Here is a 22,192-nt window from a genome sequence, read left to right as displayed (position 1 = left end):
AATTTCAGAAAAAATATAAAAATTTTCTTACTTTTTCTCTCCCTCTCTTTCTCTCTCACTCTCTCGATATTGTTTGATTATTTTTAAACGACGATTCGTTCTTTGCTTAATAGATTCTATAATAAAGAATGATTGAACACTTTTATCGTATCATTTTTATTCAATTACAGAAGAGAAGGGCGTTTAAGGGGGCGTGAAATAGCAGTTTGAATACGACATAACAATTTCGCGTCATGTGGGAGGCGGATTGGGCGGTTTCGATCGGTTTTGTCTAACACTCGTAGAAATTTGACTAAACATTTATTAAAGTGCTTCGACAATATAAAGGAAAGATTTGTCTTCACATTTATTTGTGTTTTAATAATATTTGTAATTATGAATTTTTAAAGTGATCGGAGAAATATATTATAGTGTTTAATGGTACATGTTTAATTATAGTTTAATTCGTGGTCTAAAACAAAACTAGATGTGTTATATTGAAATTTAGAATCTTTTTTTTTTTTTTTTTTATAAATTATTCCCAAAGAAATCTATCTTGCTGTCCATATTTAACAGTGTCTCTTTTAAAATATAAATAATTTATTAATCATGTCAGCGAATCTTGTAAATTTTTTTATTTTAAAAAAACAAATTTGCCTACTTTTATTTATGCTGAGTCAAGTCAGTAGTGGACATGAAGACGATATGCACACAATACAATATACAAAAGAGACTTTTTTGGATGAAATCAAAAAAAAGAATAGCTTCGTGATGTTTTATGCACCTTGGTATGCAAAGAATATATATATATATATCTTTTTTTTTTTCTAATTTTCATTCAAATTTATATATCCTGCATTTTTGAAGAAACGTTATTATATTTGTATATTATATTTGTATTCACTCAGTGTCATTTATTAAATATTTTTTAGGTGTGGTCATTGCCAAAGACTAGGCCCAACTTGGACACAATTAGCAGAGATATATAATGAAGGAGATAGCAATATAAAAATAGCAAAAGTCGATTGTACCATTGATAATGTTCTTTGTAGCGAGCACGATGTTACTGGATATCCAACGTATGTATTTTGAAGAAATTAATTTTTAATTATTGTTTCTTTAAAATTTTAATATATACATAGTTTTATGTATGTTGATTACAGACTTAAATTCTTCAAAGCAGGAGAATTCAAAGGTACTAAATTCAGAGGGACACGTGATTTGCCTTCATTAACTTTTTTTATCAATGACCAATTAGGAAGTATATCAACGGTACTGGTTCTTACTTTATATATATCATATAATATATTTTGTTATAATAGTATCTGACTTATAATTATAAATATATATAAAAATTTTATTAGGTAGATGATACACCTTCTCCTCCAGAGCCGGTGAATGGTTTATCTGAGTTAACAGAAGAATCATTCTATTCGCACGTTGGGAAAGGTTATCATTTTATTAAATTTTATGCACCTTGGTGCGGCCATTGTCAAAAATTGGCTCCAGTATGGGAAGATTTAGCTAACAGTCTTCGTAATGATGATTCTGTCAGTATTTCTAAAGTAGATTGTACTTTATTTAGAAGTGTATGTGAACAATTTGAAATAAAAGGATATCCAACTTTACTTTGGATAGAAGATGGAAAGAAGGTAACAATATCATGCATATAAAAGAATAATATCTTAAGAAAATAAAATCAGTCATAAGTTTTTTTTTATATATATATATGTGTTTTAGATGGATAAGTATACTGGTCAAAGAACTCATGAAGATTTGAAGACTTATGTGTCAGCAATGCTTAAAAAAAGTGCAGAACAGTCTACAAATAAAGGTGAAAGTTCGGATGGTACCATGCATATTGTATTGAGTTTAACAGCTGATAGTTTTGAACATACTGTTGAAAAAGGTATTTCATTTGTGAAATTTTTTGCACCTTGGTGCGGACATTGTAAACGTCTTGCACCAATTTGGGAAGAGCTTGGTAGAAAATTTTTTGCTAATGAAAATGTGCATATAGCTAAAGTGGATTGTACACTCAATAGCAGCAGACAGTTGTGTTATGAACAAGAAGTAGATGGTTTCCCGACATTGTACTTATATCGAAATGGTCATAAAATTTCAGAGTATAATGGACTCCGTAGTCTCGATGATCTATATGGATTCGTCATGAATCATTTACAATCTCACGATGAACTATAATCATATATTTCGTTATTAATATCGTCATAAACATCGTAGGAAATATCTCTAAGAAATATGTATTATGAAGATATATGATCAAAGCTTAGTGATTTGTATATTTTATAAATGTACTTTTACATTCTAAGCAATATAGACACACACAGGATATTTGTTATGATCTATTCTGTAATTATCACTATCGTAATTTTAATAATGATTATAATGTAAATTATTTTAATTTTAAATAACGGGTTTTTGACTTACTAATACGCCAATTATATCATATACGTCTGCATAGATCATTTAAAATCCTGAGAGTGCTGCGGCTGAAGGATAGAACGAACGAAGTAATTGTCCACGTTGTTTGTCTATATACAAAGTTTTTCGTTTAACTAATATTTCTCGTTCTAAATCACCTCTAGCTTTGATTAAGCCAGCCTGGGTATCTTCGGCACCTTTTAGTTCGCCTAAAGTGGCAGTAACCCGTTCTCCCAGAGATTTAACTTCATCTACGAGTCTTTCGAAAGAAAGTAAAAAAATCTGTACTCTTTCGCAATTTACAACTTAATTATTTTTAATAAGAGAAATAAAATAGATTATCTTCCCGATATAACTTACGCGAATTGTGGAACATCGCGGCAACTTTCAACGTTACGTCGTAACAGACGTTCCGATAAACGTGTTTGTGCCAATTTCATTGCATTATCCAAACCTTTTGTGGATCCTCGAAGTTCTTCGATTAAATTTTCTGTATTCGCGAGTTCCTGTAAACACTAAAACAATTTTCTTCCTATAGTAATTAATAATTACGTATATGAAATATTACAATCATTACCCTTTGCAATTCTTTTTCTAATTGCTGACATATTCCTTCTGTTAGATTGATTTGTTCAGATAACGCGATATCCACTCGACTCGCCTGATCGCGAAGATCTTTTAGCGATTTTTTATAAATATTATCTAAGGTCGATCGAAGAGTCATTGATCTTTGTCTCACAGTTTCACCGGCGGATAATGCTTCTCGTGTAAAATGTTCGTAACTCGCAGGTGTTGATTGTCTGAATATGATATTCGGAATGTATAAATGATGGATATATCATTAAATTATATATTCTCCTGATAACTTACTCGGCCGGAAATCTTGTAGCACCGGGCTTCCACAATATGAGAGGTGATTCATTATTTAATTTAAAACAATTGGTATCAATTTTATAAGCATCGATTTTATCAGTCCAATCATTTTCCATTCGCGCTTTAGCTGCCTTCAACTCGATTAATTGCATTTCTATTTGTTCACGAGTTCTGTTAAGCAAATCACGTATTTCCGAGCAAAGTGCTACCTCCTGTATATAACAAAAGAGAAAATCATTGAAAAATATAATATAATAGAATGAATAACGGCGATCAAAATCATTTTGTGTTCTATATTTTTAATTTTAATATTAATCTTAATTGATGATAATCAAAAGTACAAGCGTTAATACCGTTATCACAGAAAGACTGATCTTTGAATTATATATAAAAAAATCATTGAAATAAAAAAAAAAGAAAAAAGAAAAAACAAAATTGGAAATGTAATTCGATTGTGTTAAATTCTAAGTTAAACAAATGTTAATTATTATATTCTGAATTGTGTATCTTATATATGTACACACACACGCGCGCGCGCACGCGCGCGCTCGCACACACACACACACACACACACACACATTTTACAACTAAGATCATTTCGAATAAAATGGATCTATTAGATAAATATTTTTTAAGATCTAATTTCAAGCAATTTTAATATATGCAATCGTATTGTGTGTGGTAGTTCATTATAAAAGAAAAAAAAAAAAAGAAAGAAAAGTAGAAAAGGAAAAAGAAAAATAAAAAAAAACAGAAAAAAGATATATTTTAGTTAATAACCTTTGTAAGCTCTTTTTCAACATTATCTTTAACGAGATCCGATTCGAGACGAGTAGCACGTAATTGTAAAAATTCACCGGCTATAGATTCGGGAATAGTTATAACCGAAAGAGATTGTTTTACTCTACGTCTTTCCCCTTCTAATAATATTATTTCTTCGGTAATACTTTGAAGTGCGTTATCTAATTCTAATTTCCATCGATGGACAACATTCGCTCGTGTCCTTAAATGATCCGTTGTTTCTAATTGCACTTTATCAGCCTCTCTGTATACTCTTTCGATACATTGTTTTGCGGCAAAAGTAGCGTGTCTAAAATAAATGTTTTTCATTATTATTTCTCATCAAGTTTTTTCTTTTTATTACTTTTTATCTTTTCATTACTTTTTATCTTTTTATTTTGGAGTCATTAAAATAAATATTTTTATCATTTTGACAAATGTTCGTACAGTTTAAATAAGTGATGATCTATCGCAAACACATATACAGCACATTCATGATATGAAGTATAATCTTATATACCAATACACTCAAATATGCAATATTTATGAACTATAAATATTATAAGATATAAGAATTATTTGAAATTGATCTAATATGTTATATTATACAATCGGCTGAAATGCAAACAATTAAAAAGCATAAAATTGTATAAGCCGTTAATAAAATTTTTTTTTATTACTACTTTTTTTTTAATAGTGTAATTTTCTTAATTTTTATATTATTAATTTTTTGGAATTTTTAATATTTTCATAACGATTTTAATTCAATCATGAATACAGCTGGTGTGTGAAATGCATTACTTTTGTATAACAGCAAAGATCAATGATATGTTAATTAGCAGAAAAGAAGTCGATTATTTAATCATTCACGACGTACTGAGCTTTTTGTATATTTTCGTCCGATTGCTGAAAAAATGTAAGATTGTGTGCTCTCCATTCGCTCGGACCAAATCGAGTTATAGAATAACGATCGGCAACAGGTCGTAGACCTGTTATACCACCTTGTGGAGTATATGTAACTCGACCTGTTGCCCATGGGGTAGTTGCATCCATTGGTCCTTCATCTTGTACTGGAAGTTCATCCCCTGGTTGAGGTAAATACATTGGACTTATTTCTTCATCTGGCTTCTTTTCAACTTCTTCAGTCGTGCAAGGAAACCTATTCTATAAATGATAAAATATATATTTTTTCTTTTTTTTTCTATATTCTAAAAAAAAAAAAAAAAAAAAAAATTCCATGTGAATAGTATTAAATATTAAAATATAACAGTAATTTGTATTAATCAGTAATCAGTCACGAAGGATTACCGTTGTTGACAAATTTTTTTTCATGATATTGTCCTGTTCTATGATCTCGCATGAGTGCAATTAAAATATTCTATAATTATTAATTAATTATACCTCATCTACAACGCGTTGATCAACTTGGAAATCACCGCATGCATTTTTCTCTTCGACATTTAACATTTTTTAATTTTATTTATTTATTTATTACAAGGACAAAGAGTAATGAAATATTATTTTTTAATTGATATTTGTGTATATATTATCTAAAAATGATATAATAATCGAAAAATGTAACGTGTAAAATCTTATTTTTCTTCTGTTTCTAAGGTTATGTTATTATTGACCTATCAAATGCCTTCGTAATTGAAATGATATATTTTTTCTTTTAGTTTTTTTTTTTTACATACACTAATAATTGACATATGTAAATATTTAAATATACAAAGAAAGAATCATTATAAAATGTTTTCTTGTTATTCCTTCATAATTTTATAAATACGCAAGTCACATTTTACTGTATCATTGATGCATATATCCGCATTATCTCTAGATGATATTCGCTTTTTATGTTATATAAGCAAAATTGTTTGTCTACTTGCTGTAATCTACAAGAGCATTCGACAAATGAAACATCAGAATAAATTAAAAATACAAAATTAACAACCATGTCCATTTCGAAAGTCATTGTTAAATATACTCAGGTAAATAAATTTTTAAATTAAGTGATAGAACTTAAGAATAATCATATAAAATTATTATAACCGTTAAAATTAATAGTTATTCATTAATAATGAATTCGTGGATGCTGAAAGTGGGAAAAAATTTTCGGCCATAAATCCTGCTAATGAAGAAATAATTGCTCAAATTTCTGAAGGTGACGAGGTATTGTCGAAATATTTTCTTCTTTATATATATATATATATATATATATATATATATATATATATATATATATATATAAAAATTTAGGATGAGAAGATAAATATTTTTAATGTATCTTTGTCATTAGGCTGATGTCAATAAAGCTGTAGCAGCTGCAAAAAAAGCATTTTCAAGATGTTCAGAATGGAGAACAATGGATGCATCATTCAGAGGGACACTTATAAACAAGGTATTATTATTTGTATATTTTCAATATATTAGTTATAGATCTATATATAATTATATTATATTCTTCATAAATATATATTGTGTATCTGTGTTCAGTTTGCGGATCTTGTAGAGCGAGACTTAAATTATATAGCTAGTCTTGAAAGTATTGACAATGGAAAAACATATGGTGATGCTATTTCTGATATAAAATTTAGCATAGATGTGTTTCGTTATTACGCTGGATGGTGTGATAAAATAAATGGTCAAACTATTCCTGCAGGTATATTTAATAATACTATATTAGATATTCAATAATATTATAAAGATTATATTATATTTGTATATATGTTAAAGAAAAATTATGATTTCCTGATACTATTATTTTTTATTAGATGGTTCTAGTTTTGTATTTACACGTAAGGAACCAGTAGGAGTTGTTGGACAAATCATCCCATGGAATTATCCATTTATGATGTTAGCATGGAAATGGGCTATGGCTTTAGCAGCAGGTTGTACTATTGTTCTGAAACCAGCGGAACAAACTCCATTAAGTGCTTTGTATGCAGCAGCATTGATCAAAGAGGCAGGATTTCCACCTGGTGTTGTCAATGTTATTACAGGATATGGACCAACAGCAGGAGCTGCTATAGCTAAACATCCAGATATTCAGAAAATTACTTTCACAGGATCAGTTGAAGTAATTATCGTATTTTTATCGTATCGTACAATATCCTTTAATTTTCCAATCAAATATCGTTTCGTTCTTTTTAGGTTGGACATCTTATTATGGAAGCAGTTGCCAAAAGTAATCTCAAACGAGTTAGTCTTGAATTAGGTGGTAAAAGTCCACTTGTTATCTTTGATGACTTTGATGGCAAGTATATATATATACATATATAAATCTTATGAATTAAATTCATAGAAAGCACAAGAAGATTAAATAAAAGTATTTTAGTTAAGAAAGCTGCTGCGATAGCCCATACTGCTATATTTGCAAATCATGGCCAGAGTTGTTGTGCAGGATCACGTACGTTTGTACACTCAAAAATATACGATGAATTTGTACAACATGCAAAACATTTAGCGCTTGAAATAAAGGTCGGAGATCCCTTTAATCCTGAAACAAATCAGGGACCACAAATTGATGAAGAGATGTTTAATAAAGTTTTGTATTTTATAAATTCTGGGAAAGAGGAAGGAGCTGTGTTGGAAACAGGTGGTGAACGTTATGGTAATGTTGGCTTTTTTATAAAGGTATTGATATTTTATTTTATAAAATTATTATATATTCTGCCGTTTATGTTTCAATTTTCTGAAATCTAAAATTCTAATTATGTTAAAAAGCCAACCGTTTTTTCTCATGTAACGGATAAAATGAAAATTGCTAGTGAAGAAATTTTTGGTCCAGTACAATGTATTTTGAAGTTTGATACTATGGAAGAAGTTATTGAACGTGCTAATAAAACCATGTATGGTCTTGCTGCTGGTGTATTAACTAATAATATTGATAAAGCAATAACATTTGCAAATGCAGTGGAAGCTGGAAGTGTTTGGTAAGAAAATAATAATTTTTTTGATCACAATATTACTATTTTCTATATATTATTATATTATTATGTCCATGCACAAAGTAATTCATAATTACTATATGCATGAAGAAACATAATGAATAGTGTATAAAATGGTATCCTAATTTAGGGTGAATCATTATGATGCTATAACACCACAAACACCATTCGGCGGATATAAGAAATCAGGAATAGGGCGTGAATTGTAAGTTATCAATAAACTAAAATCTTTAAAATAAGAAATTATAATTACAATATATATTTTAGGGGAGAAGAAGGTTTAAAAGAATATCTTGAAAATAAAACAGTTTCTATTAAGCTGCCAACATGTAATTAAATAATGTTGTATACATACATGTATGTAAAATACAACAATTGAAAGAAATGTACTTTTTTTTTATTACTATTTTTGTGTCTACTTTTAATTAGATACAATCTAATAACAATTAGATTTATATGATTTGTGTACAAATATTATTGAATAAAGTGCTCATAATAGCAACTTTTATAAGTAGTACAAGTTTATTAATATATTATACAATTGTACTACAGATAGTTTCACTTTATTTTTATAGTAGTATACCTACTATTTTAAAATGCTAGACGAAGGTTTACCTTGTTACTCAAAAAATTTGTTACCAGAGTAGGAAACTCATAAATTATCTACAGAAACATATGATTGATCAATCAATCAATCATAATCATCAGTTGGTATTCCTAATTCTTCATCTGTCCATTTTGATGGATCTGGATATTCAAAATGTCCCTAAACATATAACATTGAAATAACAAATAAAAAATATAATTTTTTTAATGATATGTCAGATATCATTTAGACACATTAATTTAATTTTTAATAACTATTAAAAGTTATAAAATATATTATATTACTTACAATCAGATGATGATAATCGTGCCACATTCTATATAAAAACCACCACCATGCAATTCCACCAAAAATCTCAGCTGTTAATGTAAAATACTTATTTGGTTCATGTTTTATTTCTCTATAAGACCATCTAAAATTCGAGAAGAGACATTTAAATGACAAAGTGATATATGCAGAAAGAACTTACAAAAAAGTACGTATTATATAATTGTTATACATACGTATAATAATTGTATTAAAGATTACTGAATTATAGATAAATAGATATCTTTTTCATTTTGAATATGACTGATGGAATAATCATAAAACTTTAAGGTTGTTTATCACCTTTCGTTTGAAGCGTGTGTGACTTCAGCGATATGTATGAACAAAATATGAACTACAAGCGCAAGAGGGGAATACTGTTCCCACTACTATTCCCCCCGTCTATTGTATCGATATTACCCCTCACACGACATAACAATCGGTTTTGTGCAGATTAAAATAAGAAGATTAGTAGCATATGAACTCGCATAGTTCTTATACCTTAATATTTTTTTGGTAATGTCCGTCTTGCAAAGTTTCGCGCGATAGATACGATATCGGTATGCATTTATTTCACGATAAATGCATGAAAAATAATAAATATAATTGACATATATAATTACTAGTATATAAGTTTGCAATAAAAAACAAGATGTTTTGGCAAAAATAATCGACAAATGTATATTTTTTATATGCATTTCTCATTAAATTAAATCATACCGCTGCTATGTCCTATCTAGCACAGATTACCGCGAAACTCACGTTGATCATCGATGTAAGAAATAAACATGAGATTGGATAGTAACACATTACTAAACTGTTAAATAAGGAAAAAAGAATAAATTAATATTATTTTAGCTTCGAACCTACGATTTTTGAATTATGAATTTAGATGCTTGCAATGTGCTACACATTGTTCATACAATTTTTAGATTTCTAGACTATCACTATACAGAAACACTATTTAAGTGTGATATGAAAATCGGTAGTGGGGGTACGAGCTTCTTCTTTTTTGCCACAAATTTTTAGAGGCGCCACGGTGCAAAATTTCTTTGCAAAAAATGTCGACAATAGTATTTATGCCAACAATGAGAATAGACGTAATTCTTGACTAATTTTAATGAACAAGGTCTCATTCCAAAAATTCATTTTTCGAATTTTTGGAAGAGCTATGTACTTATGTATAAACCATTCTCGAAAAAATGCCATTTTTAACACATATTTTTTTTTTTTTTAAGGAAAATAAAGATTATTCAAAAATTTGAAAAAGCGTGGTCCTAGATAAAATTTTCGTTTTTAAAATGAGACCATATTTATCAACATCAGTGAAAAATGATGCCTATTCTCATTGTTTACGTAAACCATTATAAAATCAGGGGTGATGAACAGCCTTACTTTTATCAATCACAAATCAAAAATTAACATAACCTTAATAAAATATTATGTAACTCAACGGTACTTACTCTCCATGTGATGAGAATCGAACAGGTTGGTTATTCATTACAGAACTTTTTCTTTTCACATGTTTCGACGTGTGTTTTAACAGATTTACACCTCTTGAGATTAACATTGTAACAATTCAAGGTTTAAAACGTCCTACAATTTTATCACGATCGTTATAAACAAAGTTTATAAATTTGATAAGATGCTACATGTTCTAAGTAAGATTGATTTTTAGGTTGCAATCGAATGCCCTCTATAATTTATTTTCTGAAATGAGATAAACTAATATCAGAACTGCCGATAATGTAGAGAGAAACGATAGAGAATAATATATTAAGTTGATTACTCACATATTCATATACATATATTTATGGAGAAGTAAAATAGTTTTTGTTCATAATGGATTAGACGATGAATGTTCTATTAGAATAATTTTCGCATTCGTTGTATTCATATGAAAAAGCGACGATCGGTAAGAAATAAAGTTAGTCGCGAACCGCACCCGCTTTCTGCGCACAATCGATAGTGCATTTCGTTTCTGTCAAATGGATAATGGCAGCAACGATGATTGATACGATGGCACAAAGTAATGGATTTCAATCGAAAAAGAAAGAAGATCCAGAAAATAAAGACAATTTGTGGTACGTTCAATGATTAAGCATAGAGAAATATTTCTAATGTATTTATTACATCGTTAGTTTTAATAATTTTTTTTTTTTTTGTACATATGCTCGAAATATTTTACACATGTTCGTAGCATAAAAAGTTTCAGTGAGGAGTAACCGTTTCGGAATAACTGTTTTCCATTAATATATTTTACAGGTCCTCTATTCTAGCAGAAGTACAGAATAGCGGGAATAACAAACTGCCATCGAACAAGAATGTCCTTGTCTTAGGTAAATTGTAATTTGCTGATTATATTTAAACGTAACGTTTGACGCCGACGCGTCGTGCATGTTAAGTGTGATAAGAATGCATACTAAGTGTCTGTATAAGAGTGAGAAAGAACATGAAGTTTATTTGCACGAGTATTTGGCCTTCTTTATGTGTCATCACAAGAGCCAGAAGTAATTATGACGTCATAAGTTTACTCTTACGTGTGTTGAAAATTTTGTAATTTATTTTTAGGTGATAACGAAAGTGGAAAAACAACTCTTATCGCGAAATTACAAGGAGTGGAAGATCCAAAAAAGGGCTCGGGATTAGAATTTGCATATATCGATGTAAGAGATGATTATAGAGATGGTAGGTTTACGATATTTATATTTTTTTGTAAAGTCATTATTTCTAAGATAAGTTGTTCTTTTCTTTTTCTTTTTTTTTTTTTTCAGATCAAACGAGATTATCTGTGTGGGTCTTGGATGGTGATCCAGGTCATGCTAATTTGCTAAGATTTGCACTAAACGCTGAAAGGTTTCCACATACGCTTGTTATGTTAGTAGCCGCGATGACCACACCGTGGGCGATACTCGATCAACTACAGGCATGGGCCGCTTTGTTAGGCGATCATGTAGATAAATTATCTATAGATAATGACTCTAGGCAACGATGTAGGCAACAAAGTAAGTGATCATTACCATTAATGTAATTGTTGTTTTTCATTATATATAATATTGTATCAATCCGAGTATACAGAATATTTGGGCAATATGTAGATTTATGAACGGATTTGTTTAATCAGACATTAAAAAATGGCAAGAATATACCGAACCTGGTGATGAACTAGACCCAGGAAGTCCTTTGAGACGTACTAGTCGTAATCTTGATGATGAAACAACTGATAATTTACCTTTACCAGAAGGTGTACTTACGACCAATCTAGGCCTAGACATTGTTGTGGTTATAACTAAAACTGATTATATGTCTACTCTTGAAAAGGAACACGATTATAAGTAAGAGTAAATTTAAGTTATAAAAATATATTTAAGAGATTTTTTTTCTGTAGACAAATATAATATTTCGTTATGATACTATTTTCTCTTTTCAGAGATGAAGATTTTGATTTTATGCAACAATGGATCAGGCGATTCTGTTTGCAATATGGTGCAGGTCTTTTCTATACATCAGTAAAAGAAGATAAAAATTGTGATCTATTGTATAAATACCTTACACATAGAATTTATTCATTACCTTTCAGAACACCTGCTTTAGTGGTTGAAAAGGATGCAGTTCTTATGTAAGTATCTATATTTATCTGAAAAAACAATTTTTGTAGTGTTACATATATTTTTGAAATATCGTAGTCCTGCTGGTTGGGATAATATGAAAAAGATCAGCATCCTTCATGAAAATTTACAATCGATGAAACCGAATGATTATTATCGCGATATTATTACACAACCTGCAACGAATAGAAAGGTGAATTTTTGCGTATATTTTCTATTTAATTATATTATTATTATTATTATTATTATTATTAAGATATGATCAACCATGGGAATCTATAAAATCGATAAATATAATTATAGTGTGTAGCAAGAGAAGTAGAAGTTCAAGCGGAAGATGAACAAGCATTTTTAGCAAGACAGCAAGCTACATCATCAGGATTGAAAGATCCAACACGTTCACCTACAACACGGAACCAGGCAAGCCTCGGACCAGTTATACAGGTTGTACCATTTATAATTAGAGCATGCTCCTCGTTTTGCATATCATTAACTAAAGACCCTGAAGTTACATATAGTGGTAATGTTATTGCCACAATTTTTTAAATAATATGGTGGATCGATTTTTGTTCTTATCTATGTATTCTTGTTCATCAAGTGAAAAACAGTGATTAATTTTTTGTTTTAAATACCTTTTCGTCGTGCTTAACAAAAATTTATTACACTTATTATTGGTCTAATACGATTGTGAAAGTATTAAGAAAATCCAATGTGTTTGTGTTTAGCATTATCATTACATAATGCTTTTTCATGAAGTTACCTTGTCCAGTTTTATATGTGCAACCCTTCTTTTTTTTTACAATTTATGCTTTCCTCCATTAAATCCATGTACTTTACCTAATATTTCTATGTTTATATTTGTATTCATTGTAAAGAGATTTAAAATTCTTGTCATTAAATATTGCTTATGTCATTTGATAGATAAGGACTAACAGTGTCTCATATATAAATTTATAGTACATATCATATTTTTTATCGATTCACACACACATACACACCGATGTTCTTTTATGTTTGTATTATTTAATGTTCAAGAATCCTTGCTGTTTGCATCTCAGCAACATGAAATAGGATCATCATGAGCTTATTGCAGTTAACGTTCAAAAGCATGTTCTAATCCATGTGGTATAATCTGTTATTCATGAGCAAAAGATCACACATAGTTTCTTTAAGTACAGGCACTAAATTTCTCATGAATAGGTTGCATCACCGAACAAGAAATTGGATTCCAAAGGTACTGGTACTGCTGCCGCCGGAGAGGGTGTATTAGCTAATTTCTTCAACTCTCTTCTTTATAAAAAGACTGCTACACCACCGGGTGTGCCAGGATCACCAGGAAGTATAGGTGCGAGTCCTGTTAAGCTTGGTGCGTAGTTAGTTACAATTATATGTTATTATTTGACATAATGTACTAATGAAACATGGTTATATATTTTAGATAGTACACCTGTAGATAAAGCAACAATGTGCAATGACGCGGCAGCGGAGTTAGATCGTCTTACACAAACCAAGAAAATGTCTCCACCGAATTTAAATTCATCATCTGAATGTTAAAAGAATAAATATATATTTTTTTTTTATTTTTTTGCGATCCATCTACCGAAAAAAAAATATAGGAATCTGCAATATATTAATTTTATCATAACTAAAAGGTCAAAGTGTACACGAATAATGCTTAACTTATCGTCTGTCGGATAGGGTACTTGAAACATCTTCACGTCTTGCCAACAATGAAGATACTGAAGTATTTTGTATTAAGTACCTAACTCTGTGTATATGTATATACCGTGACATTCGGTACTATTTTATTTATTTCTTCTATTTATGTTTAAGATTGCATCTATTGCATAATAATCGACGAGACCTATTTGACTTTTAATTATTTCATACTTTTAGGAAGATTAGATTAAAATTTCTAATTAGGCAGCTTGAAGATATATTCTTACAATTTAATCATGTATATCAAGATGAATAATTATGATTAAAATAATATAGTTGCCTTCTATTTCATATAATGAACAGGTAGCACAAAGTGCTACGTTTTAGCTTAAGCGTAGTTGGTTTTTATCATTCTAAAGCTTATGATAAAAAGAAAATTATTAACAACCTTGCCGTAAAAAAATATATTGGTCATCCTTCGTAATTAATATATTGTAATATGCAAATATTACTATGCATCGATTACATCGTGTCTTATATTTTTTTTTTTTTTCTAAGTTATTTCTATTAATAATACTAACGCAAAATTTCAATGTAGGATGGGTCGCAAAATATAATAATGAAAAACAGCAATCGATAGTTATGCTGGATAGTTATCGATTGAAGAAAAATTCTCGAAGTTGTGTAACATTAAAGCAGCCTTAATTGTTTCATGCTATCAAATATGAAGAATAATTCGAAACACGTGAAAGGGAGATGATCTTGAGGTAAATAATATAAGAAAATATTTAATATAATAGCAAATTTTGTGAATTACGTTTACGCACATGCCCTACAATGTTTCTTCTTTTTAGTAAATTATTTAGTAATTCATTTAGATGAACAAGTCGATTTTTTTCTTTTTACTGCCAACTGGATGCATATTATTTTTTCCTGATAAAAACAGGCATCTGTTTGAATCTCTCTAAGAGAGGCATCTTTAATGAATCTCTCTAATATCATGCATAATATATATATAAATAAATAAATAAATATATATATATATATACTGCGAATTTGTAATACTGTTTTTTTGACAATAGTTCTTCTCTCTGTGTTCGGTCTAATTTATTAAGTGCCGTTATTATCGTAGATGGATTAAACCGATACATAGAAGGATTTTATACAAGTTGTCATTTTGTAGTATTTCACAGAGATCAAAAGATCGTATGTGCTCAAAGATGCTACGTGACAGACTGGAAAACATGTTTTTTGGAGGAGCATATTAATGCGATATACATATTAATACTTTCTTTGTCGCGCGTCCTTTAGAGACTATTTATCTAATAACAAATTTTGTACATTCAGTTGACGTAACTAATGGCTTCATCTATGTAAAATCATTCTCCTACCCTTGATGAAAATAAATAATTTTTCATAATACTTTATATTGAAGATTGTTTTTATCCTAATTATTATATTTTAGTCATTTGTTGCTAAAAAAAAAAAAAGAAATCTAATTAAAGAAAATTTTCATTTAGTTTATATATTTTTTGGTATATTACGTTGAATATTCTTCAAAAGGCATTTATTTGGCAATTTTGTATTTTATAATAGTACAATATATGTTAACGTGATCTATATATATATATATGTGTATATATATATAAAATAATATAATAATAATAATAATAATAATAATAAAATAATAATAGTAGTAGTAATAATAATAATAATAATAATAATAATAATAATAATAATAATAATAATAATAATAATAATAATAATAATAATTGTGTGCTATCATGAGGCTCTTTTTTGGAATTATATTGTATTACAGAAAGGCAATTTATTGTTTATAATTGAGTTGACAGCAATTTATATTTTTGCTAGAGATTATGAAGTTTCATAATATTTTTGCGCCATAATCATTATTTTAAGGACGTATAAACAGATTATAAGAAAGAAAGAAAAAAAATGGAAGAGCGAATAAATTATTCATAAATTCTCTCATTATTATCATATCATTCTGTTCCTTGATATTTTAATTTTTTACTTTATGAAATTACCTTGCTAAAATATCATAATATTGGAGTTGTATCACGCTATATAATTCCATATATATATAATAAACTAAACACATATTAAAATATATTGAAAATAATGATAATGTTTACAAGTTTCGGTAGAACAAGCTTTGTCAAGAAGAAGACTCTTCGTCATTGACAATTACTATCACATTTCTGACAATAATATTGTTATATATGATTCTGATATTCTACAAGTTTCATCTAAATATTGATTATATTATTAATGCAATTGATTAACATAATTTCATATTATGTAATTATAAAGTTCTATTTAAATATAATAGTAAAATTTACTATAATAAACAAGAATTGTTATTATTTTGACAAAGAAATTCTTTTTAAGATAATAACAATATTTGTAACTTAATGCATGCATATTCATAAATTTGTGTATGTGTGTATAATATATATATACATATATATATATATATATATATATATATATATATATATTCATAAATATATATATAAAAGACATAAACCGACGATGAAGAGTATTTTATGCGCAATTGCAATAAAATATATCTACCAAGAAATATTTTTTTTATATAATAGCTTCTCAATTGTTTTCTACATAAAAGTATATTTATCAAATTAGTGATGTGTATTAGGAACATACATACTAAGCATTTATTCTCATTTAACAGGTAAGATATAGAAAGATCATTTCTGCTTTTCAAACGTTCAATCTATAAATGATTATTGCTAACAATTAAACATGAAAAATGTAAACAAGGCAGTTGTCGTACGTATTACTAATATACGGAAGTATTAAGTAATATAAGAAGTACTCGTATTTAAGTATATAGTTCTCTTGTATCAACAACAAATACTACATACATATGAATAATAACAACGTGATGATTATAGCCTTCTTAATTGAAACATGGTGACCTATTCCTACATAATCATTTATGTATTCTCCATTAAAAATCATGTTAATTAAAAGTTTTTAATAATGTTTATTAATAATGCTAATTATTTTATATATATATATATATATATATACATATATATACATACATACATACATATATATATATATATATATATATATATATATAAACTAAAAGTAAAGTTATTTCTGATTTTCATTAATCAATAAAAATCTATTTCTTGTTAGTTATTCTTTCGAATAATTAATATTAATCGATCTATAATTAATTCTCAAAACCACTATTATCACTCTATTAAATCTATTGCCAAATTGGCTACTACGTAAACATTCGATCCTACTAATATTCATGGCATCATTTGAAAAGCGAATAAACATTTTTATAAGACTCGAAAGTTATGCGTACTTAGTCGAAAGTTATGCGTTGTTTCGTAATAATAAACATTTATACTTTTTATTATTTACTGTTCTTTGCTAAAGTCTTATACGACGTACGCTGTAATGTAAATTTTACGATCGTGTATACATACTTCTCAATAATGAACATGCAATTAATAGGACCATCGCGATGACGGGAATGGGAAAGTTCGCGATCGTTATGATCCTAGGCGTTATTATGATGCGCAATAAGGAATTACTACGTTATTAGATAATTATTATTCCGATAGTCTAATTCGAACTAACGGTCAGTCTCTTCAATAGAGCAAAATACGTTTGTCTACGGCTTTGCGACATATTGGACACTCCGACATACGATCGCCACACATTTGGCAAGTGCCATGTCCACAGAGGAAGATCATATTTTTTAAACGATCCAAACAAACGGGACACATTGTCTGAAAAGAAAAAAGAAAAAGAAATTAAAAAGAAAAATTATCAAAATCCCCACTTACATGTTATATCTTTTCTCGATTATCCTATCAGAAGGATAATGAACGGCAAGGAAAATATTAAAGAGAAACGGACTTGCTCTTTGATATCTTGCAATTGCTGTTGAAGCTTCTGAATATCGCTGTGAGACGTGTCTCGACTTCCATTGTTCATCAAAAGAGCCTCCCCTCCACTGGTATTAGTATTGGTATTGGCGGTCGGTATTGGCACTGGTTCTTCTTCTACATCAGCTTTTACCTCGGATATAGTTCCTTCAAATATAAAACCAATTCGTTTGACGATCCTAACACGTTTCCTCGATTTTCTTCACGTTTGTTACCAGGGACATAAATCAAATTCTTTTTTGTTTTTCTTGTCTTTTACAATACTTGTACAAACGTACAGTTAAATTACGTATGTTTCGAATTGATAATGTTAACGATTTAATAAAATGAATTTAATTAATAAGGGAAATAATGGTTGCAAGGACGCTCTGGCCAAAGCAATCTTTGTACCTGAGGCATTGCACCCCTTAACGTAAGTGACATCACCTCCTCCACCGCAGCAAATTGAGAGCGGTACCATATGTTGAATTTGTGTTCTACATTGAACACATTTTTTCATCAAGGCAGCACAACTCTCGCAGGCGCACATGTGACCGCACGGACGGAACAGGATATTGGCCTTGCGATCGGAGCAAACAACGCATTCCTCGATCTGTTGACAATTATAACGTCATCGTTACAAAGATATCTCGATGTAATCCCAATATTAAGATCTCGAACTTATATCGTTTACCTTCAATTTCGAAAGAATATTTTCTCTACAGATCAGACATTTTTTCACTCTTGGTGCACAGACGTTGCAACAGGCGACATGTCCGCAAGGACTGAAAAGCATTTCGCGTTTTCCATCGGTGCAAACCAGACATTCGTCGATTGCTGCCGATGGTGCTGCGGTTTCGATGTCGTGCCTAAGGATAAAGGATCGTTAAAAAAAGTCAGAAGAAGAAATTTTTCTTTAACAAATTACTCATTACCTATGTTCTATATCGTTCTATTGATTTTTGGTATTTCAAAAAAAAAAAAAAAAAAAAAAAAAAGAAAAAAGAAAAAAGATGAAATAAAAGATAAATAAAAAAAGTGCGATAAACGATACTGACGATTCCTTGTCTTTGTGACACGTTGTCAAAGTTTTACAAAGATTTGGATCGGGACATAGATCCAAGGGTGTTTGGCCCTTTTTATTCTTCAATTCTAGATCGGCACCATGAGCTGCCAGGAAGCAAGCGATGAAGGAACTACTTTTCTTGTCCTGACCCTGAGCACCAAGACCCATTAGAAGACGGCCGACGTCTTGCACGTCCTGCAGCTGTCGCAGCTGCGACAAAGTGTGATGCCTCAGAGCTTCGTGAAGGGGCGTGTCACCGTCCTTATCGGCCACGTTCAAATTCGCACCTTCTCTTACCAATAACTGTAAGAACGATCATCGTTGAAATTCAACGCTAAAAATCATTTCATTTCTGGCAAAGTAATTATTTATTATCGTAAACGTGCTCGCGCCTGAAAAAAAAAAAAACAGGATATTCAAAGAAAAATATTCATAGAATGAAACGATAATCGGAATTATCGGATAACGTTATACGTATATGAATTTATAAATTTATTAATAAATAATTTCTACGGGTATCTAACGATTATTCATTTATTTTCTATTAGAGAATTATTAGAATTATTATCCTCTTATACGTACTCGAACGATTTGCGTATGCTGTCGTTCAACGGCGAGATGTAGAGCGGTCTGCAAATTCACATTTTGCAAATCCAGATCGGCTTTTCCAGCGCGTGCCAATTGTTCGGCAACTTCGACGTGATTGTTCAGAGCTGCCAGATGAAGAGCCGTGTATCCATCGTCCTTTTTCTCGTCGACGATCCACGGCCTCGGTAATTTCGACAGCAGGACGCGCATGGCACTGTAACAATGGAGAAAGAGAGATAGAATAGAAATTAAAAAAGAAAGAAAAAGAAAGGAATACGTTTAATCGTCGTTAAAATCGCCCACGACCCATCTTTTTTTCTTCTTTTTCTTTTTTCTCTCTTTCTCTCTCTTTCTTTTCCCTTTTTATCCTTATCCTCTTTATAAACAATCTCATAATTCATAAGAGCGAACGTTACGAGCTAAATAATTACGGTCTTCTTACGTTGGCGCAACGACGTACTTCTTCTTAAGAGCTTCGTCCTGCTTTCTCAAGTGAAAGAGAGAGAGAAAGAGAGAGAGGGAGGGAGGGAGGGAGAGGGAGAGATATAAATTATTTCTCGTTCTAAACTTCTTGACGATTTTCGAAGAGTACAAGTTTACGTTACGATTAATAAACGAAGCGGAGGATAATGGGTGGAACAAGGAAATGAGATTTTTCCTTTTCCATCCTAACGAACTTCTCCCGACGAGTTCTTTATAAATTTCATCGAAAAAGACGCATGCGTAGAGACGGAATAAATATTTTTCTATGTAGATCGGATCAAGCGTGATCGTGATTATCGATAAAATCGTTGAGATCCTTTTCCATTTATATCGCAATCTGGAAAACATCGGTAGTATCATTAACAGATGCGATTGTCAATTAATGAATATCGTAAACTATGGTTATCGGAGCGGTTATTTTGGAAGATTATTATTTAGTACCAAAGCTGCGTGTACTATAATAACCATAACCGCGCTTTATAGAATCGATCGTGCCTCTCGACTCGCGGTTTCGTGGTTCATTATGTAAACGATTAATGCGATAGGAAGATATCAATGATTTTACGATCTCAAGATATTAAGTCCTATGTTGAATGAAAGATACGACTTTGATCGATCGATTGATTCCTGATTGGAATTATCTTATGGATTGCAATTGGCATTAATTGTTTTATGATATATTTTACGATTTGCTCATATTGAAAGAAAAAATATATAAATGTCGTTTGATTAGTGAAATATTTTACTACTAAGCGTACAAACATTACGACGACAGACAATAATAATAATAATAATGTCTCATTTAATTTATCACGAAGTAACGTTAAACAGATGAATACATTCTGACAAAAAGTTGGCGAGTCGCGCTAAGAAGGGGAGAATCGTCGTTTCTAATTACGGTCCTGGAACGTGGACCCCATGGAGAGAGAGAGTCTGTGTCCCTGAGGTTTCCTACGACGAGAGACAGCTGTCTTTTGACAAGCCCTCCTCCTGGAGGCTGTAGGAGAACATTGCTGAGCCAAGAGACGTACGAAGCTTGACAAACTACTATGAGCACGTGTTTTACTCTAACGAATGTATGTATGTATGTATGTATATACTTATCCAATCGCGACAGGTCGATTAAGAAGACTGTGTGTTGCGTCTTTTGAAAACAATCCTAGACCTTTAGAAGATATAAATATACACATACATGTATACATACAATGACTAACGATGTGTCATAGAAATAATTCATCAATATTTTCTTACGTGTCTTTCGATTCTTCTAAAGACGACATATTGTTATTTTTAACAATCAACAATTTAAATACGTACGTACATTTTCTTTATACGTATATTTTCTTTTCCTGTCTCTCTCTCTCTCTTTTTTTTTTACTTCTATATATATATATATATATATATATATATATATATATATATATATATTTCTTATTCTTACGATTTAATTGAATTCTTTAGCACGACATTACGATGCATCATTCCCGTTTTCACGCAGGCATCGTTTCCTTCCGATTACAACGCAGTCAGAAACATTACTCCGACTCCATAAAACCTTTACGACGCGTATATAGTCACGTATACGGCCAAGGCTCGTGGTAAAGGGTGGAGGGAGGTTAGAGGGTAGGAGGTAGGGGGTAAAGAGTAGAGGGAGGAGAAGCTGGAAGGTTTCTCTCTTCTTCGTGGATTTCTTTTTCGTAGGCGTCATAACGACAGCATGAGCTTTTTGCATTTCGTTCTTAGTAACGACGTGTCGTCGTCATCGTTGCGTTTGTCGTTGTCGTTGTCGTAGTCGTTGTCGTTGTCGTTGTCGTGGTCGTTGTCGTTGTCGTTGTCGTGCCGCAAAAGGGTGGCAAAGTTGGGTTGAAGGGTTTTCAGAGAGTTCGTAAAGGGTGGCGGCCGTGAGTAGATATAGC

General features: G+C 30.3%; 6 protein-coding genes across 10 annotated transcripts in view; 3 read left to right on the top strand and 3 right to left on the bottom strand.

The window, feature by feature from the left end:
* Positions 1 to 63: 63 nt before the first annotated feature.
* Positions 64 to 3,729, top strand: LOC122628919 (thioredoxin domain-containing protein 5 homolog). The gene is made up of 5 exons (XM_043811797.1): positions 64 to 767; positions 912 to 1,058; positions 1,143 to 1,251; positions 1,344 to 1,631; positions 1,720 to 3,729. Exons 1-5 carry the CDS (start codon positions 589 to 591, stop codon positions 2,179 to 2,181), a joined length of 1,185 nt encoding a protein of 394 aa, XP_043667732.1. The 5' UTR covers positions 64 to 588; the 3' UTR covers positions 2,182 to 3,729.
* On the bottom strand, positions 2,467 to 5,737 carry LOC122628917 (tektin-4). Its single transcript, XM_043811791.1, has 7 exons — positions 5,476 to 5,737; positions 4,952 to 5,238; positions 4,075 to 4,384; positions 3,292 to 3,506; positions 2,999 to 3,221; positions 2,782 to 2,936; positions 2,467 to 2,680 (listed from the first exon to the last, which is right to left on the bottom strand). The coding sequence occupies exons 1-7, from the start codon at positions 5,539 to 5,541 to the stop codon at positions 2,467 to 2,469; spliced, it is 1,470 nt and encodes a 489-aa protein (XP_043667726.1). The 5' UTR covers positions 5,542 to 5,737.
* On the top strand, positions 5,039 to 8,535 carry LOC122628916 (retinal dehydrogenase 1). Its single transcript, XM_043811790.1, has 11 exons — positions 5,039 to 5,168; positions 5,940 to 6,062; positions 6,139 to 6,243; positions 6,371 to 6,472; positions 6,568 to 6,733; positions 6,846 to 7,150; positions 7,225 to 7,327; positions 7,409 to 7,707; positions 7,798 to 8,006; positions 8,152 to 8,226; positions 8,289 to 8,535. The coding sequence occupies exons 2-11, from the start codon at positions 6,027 to 6,029 to the stop codon at positions 8,356 to 8,358; spliced, it is 1,470 nt and encodes a 489-aa protein (XP_043667725.1). The 5' UTR covers positions 5,039 to 5,168; positions 5,940 to 6,026; the 3' UTR covers positions 8,359 to 8,535.
* LOC122628922 (NADH dehydrogenase [ubiquinone] 1 beta subcomplex subunit 2, mitochondrial-like) lies at positions 8,525 to 10,616 on the bottom strand. The gene is made up of 3 exons (XM_043811800.1): positions 10,398 to 10,616; positions 8,917 to 9,040; positions 8,525 to 8,787 (listed from the first exon to the last, which is right to left on the bottom strand). Exons 1-3 carry the CDS (start codon positions 10,502 to 10,504, stop codon positions 8,713 to 8,715), a joined length of 306 nt encoding a protein of 101 aa, XP_043667735.1. The 5' UTR covers positions 10,505 to 10,616; the 3' UTR covers positions 8,525 to 8,712.
* Positions 10,617 to 10,751: 135 nt separating this feature from the next.
* Positions 10,752 to 15,623, top strand: LOC122628918 (cytoplasmic dynein 1 light intermediate chain 1). Of its 4 annotated transcripts, none has more exons than XM_043811795.1 (10): positions 10,752 to 11,018; positions 11,200 to 11,273; positions 11,506 to 11,622; positions 11,709 to 11,939; positions 12,059 to 12,269; positions 12,365 to 12,553; positions 12,621 to 12,735; positions 12,846 to 12,962; positions 13,743 to 13,908; positions 13,981 to 15,623. In XM_043811795.1, the coding sequence occupies exons 1-10, from the start codon at positions 10,930 to 10,932 to the stop codon at positions 14,094 to 14,096; spliced, it is 1,425 nt and encodes a 474-aa protein (XP_043667730.1). In that variant the 5' UTR covers positions 10,752 to 10,929; the 3' UTR covers positions 14,097 to 15,623. The 4 variants fall into 4 exon arrangements, with proteins under 4 accessions (XP_043667730.1, XP_043667729.1, XP_043667728.1 ...); XM_043811794.1 differs by having other exon boundaries at positions 12,846 to 12,986; positions 13,743 to 13,887; XM_043811793.1 differs by having other exon boundaries at positions 12,846 to 12,986.
* A 1,696-nt stretch (positions 15,624 to 17,319) lies between these two features.
* The window catches only part of LOC122628912 (E3 ubiquitin-protein ligase MIB1), a 422,298-nt gene continuing 417,425 nt past the window's right edge, over positions 17,320 to 22,192 (bottom strand). Inside the window, exons 10-15 of one of the 2 annotated variants that reach the window (XM_043811787.1) lie at positions 19,788 to 20,007; positions 19,198 to 19,508; positions 18,834 to 19,008; positions 18,587 to 18,752; positions 18,132 to 18,307; positions 17,320 to 18,001 (exon numbers count right to left, since the gene is read on the bottom strand). In XM_043811787.1, coding sequence (XP_043667722.1) covers positions 17,861 to 18,001; positions 18,132 to 18,307; positions 18,587 to 18,752; positions 18,834 to 19,008; positions 19,198 to 19,508; positions 19,788 to 20,007 — 1,189 coding nt within the window. In that variant the 3' untranslated portion in view covers positions 17,320 to 17,860. Of the gene's footprint in view, positions 18,002 to 18,131; positions 18,308 to 18,550; positions 18,753 to 18,833; positions 19,009 to 19,197; positions 19,509 to 19,787; positions 20,008 to 22,192 lie in introns of both variants that reach the window. The other variant, XM_043811786.1, reaches the window with a different exon arrangement.

The sequence above is a fragment of the Vespula pensylvanica genome, chromosome 4 (assembly GCF_014466175.1).
Source record: "Vespula pensylvanica isolate Volc-1 chromosome 4, ASM1446617v1, whole genome shotgun sequence".
Lineage (NCBI taxonomy): Eukaryota > Metazoa > Arthropoda > Insecta > Hymenoptera > Vespidae > Vespula > Vespula pensylvanica.
The sequence above is the reverse complement of the archived record's forward strand: the minus strand, read 5'-3'. Positions and strand labels throughout refer to the sequence as shown.

Excerpts from the sequence above, each read along its gene's own strand:
- LOC122628919 (XM_043811797.1), top strand. The coding sequence starts at position 589 with ATGTCAGCGAATCTTGTAAATTTTTTTATTTTAAAAAAACAAATTTGC. Across the intron at positions 1,059-1,142 it reads GATGTTACTGGATATCCAAC|ACTTAAATTCTTCAAAGCAG; the intron begins GTATGTATTTTG and ends TGTTGATTACAG. Across the intron at positions 1,632-1,719 it reads GGATAGAAGATGGAAAGAAG|ATGGATAAGTATACTGGTCA; the intron begins GTAACAATATCA and ends TATGTGTTTTAG.
- LOC122628917 (XM_043811791.1), bottom strand. The coding sequence starts at position 5,541 with ATGTTAAATGTCGAAGAGAAAAATGCATGCGGTGATTTCCAAGTTGAT. Across the intron at positions 3,507-4,074 it reads TTGAAAAAGAGCTTACAAAG|GAGGTAGCACTTTGCTCGGA; the intron begins GTTATTAACTAA and ends TGTTATATACAG. Across the intron at positions 2,937-2,998 it reads TAGAAAAAGAATTGCAAAGG|TGTTTACAGGAACTCGCGAA; the intron begins GTAATGATTGTA and ends AAATTGTTTTAG.
- LOC122628916 (XM_043811790.1), top strand. The coding sequence starts at position 6,027 with ATGTCCATTTCGAAAGTCATTGTTAAATATACTCAG. Across the intron at positions 7,328-7,408 it reads TATCTTTGATGACTTTGATG|TTAAGAAAGCTGCTGCGATA; the intron begins GCAAGTATATAT and ends AAAGTATTTTAG. Across the intron at positions 7,708-7,797 it reads ATGTTGGCTTTTTTATAAAG|CCAACCGTTTTTTCTCATGT; the intron begins GTATTGATATTT and ends TATGTTAAAAAG.
- LOC122628922 (XM_043811800.1), bottom strand. The coding sequence starts at position 10,504 with ATGTTAATCTCAAGAGGTGTAAATCTGTTAAAACACACGTCGAAACAT. Across the intron at positions 9,041-10,397 it reads CGATTCTCATCACATGGAGA|ATGGTCTTATAGAGAAATAA; the intron begins GTAAGTACCGTT and ends CTCGAATTTTAG. Across the intron at positions 8,788-8,916 it reads ACGATTATCATCATCTGATT|GGACATTTTGAATATCCAGA; the intron begins GTAAGTAATATA and ends TTATATGTTTAG.
- LOC122628918 (XM_043811793.1), top strand. The coding sequence starts at position 10,930 with ATGGCAGCAACGATGATTGATACGATGGCACAAAGTAATGGATTTCAA. Across the intron at positions 12,987-13,742 it reads GCCTCGGACCAGTTATACAG|GTTGCATCACCGAACAAGAA; the intron begins GTTGTACCATTT and ends TCTCATGAATAG. Across the intron at positions 13,909-13,980 it reads TGCGAGTCCTGTTAAGCTTG|ATAGTACACCTGTAGATAAA; the intron begins GTGCGTAGTTAG and ends TATATATTTTAG.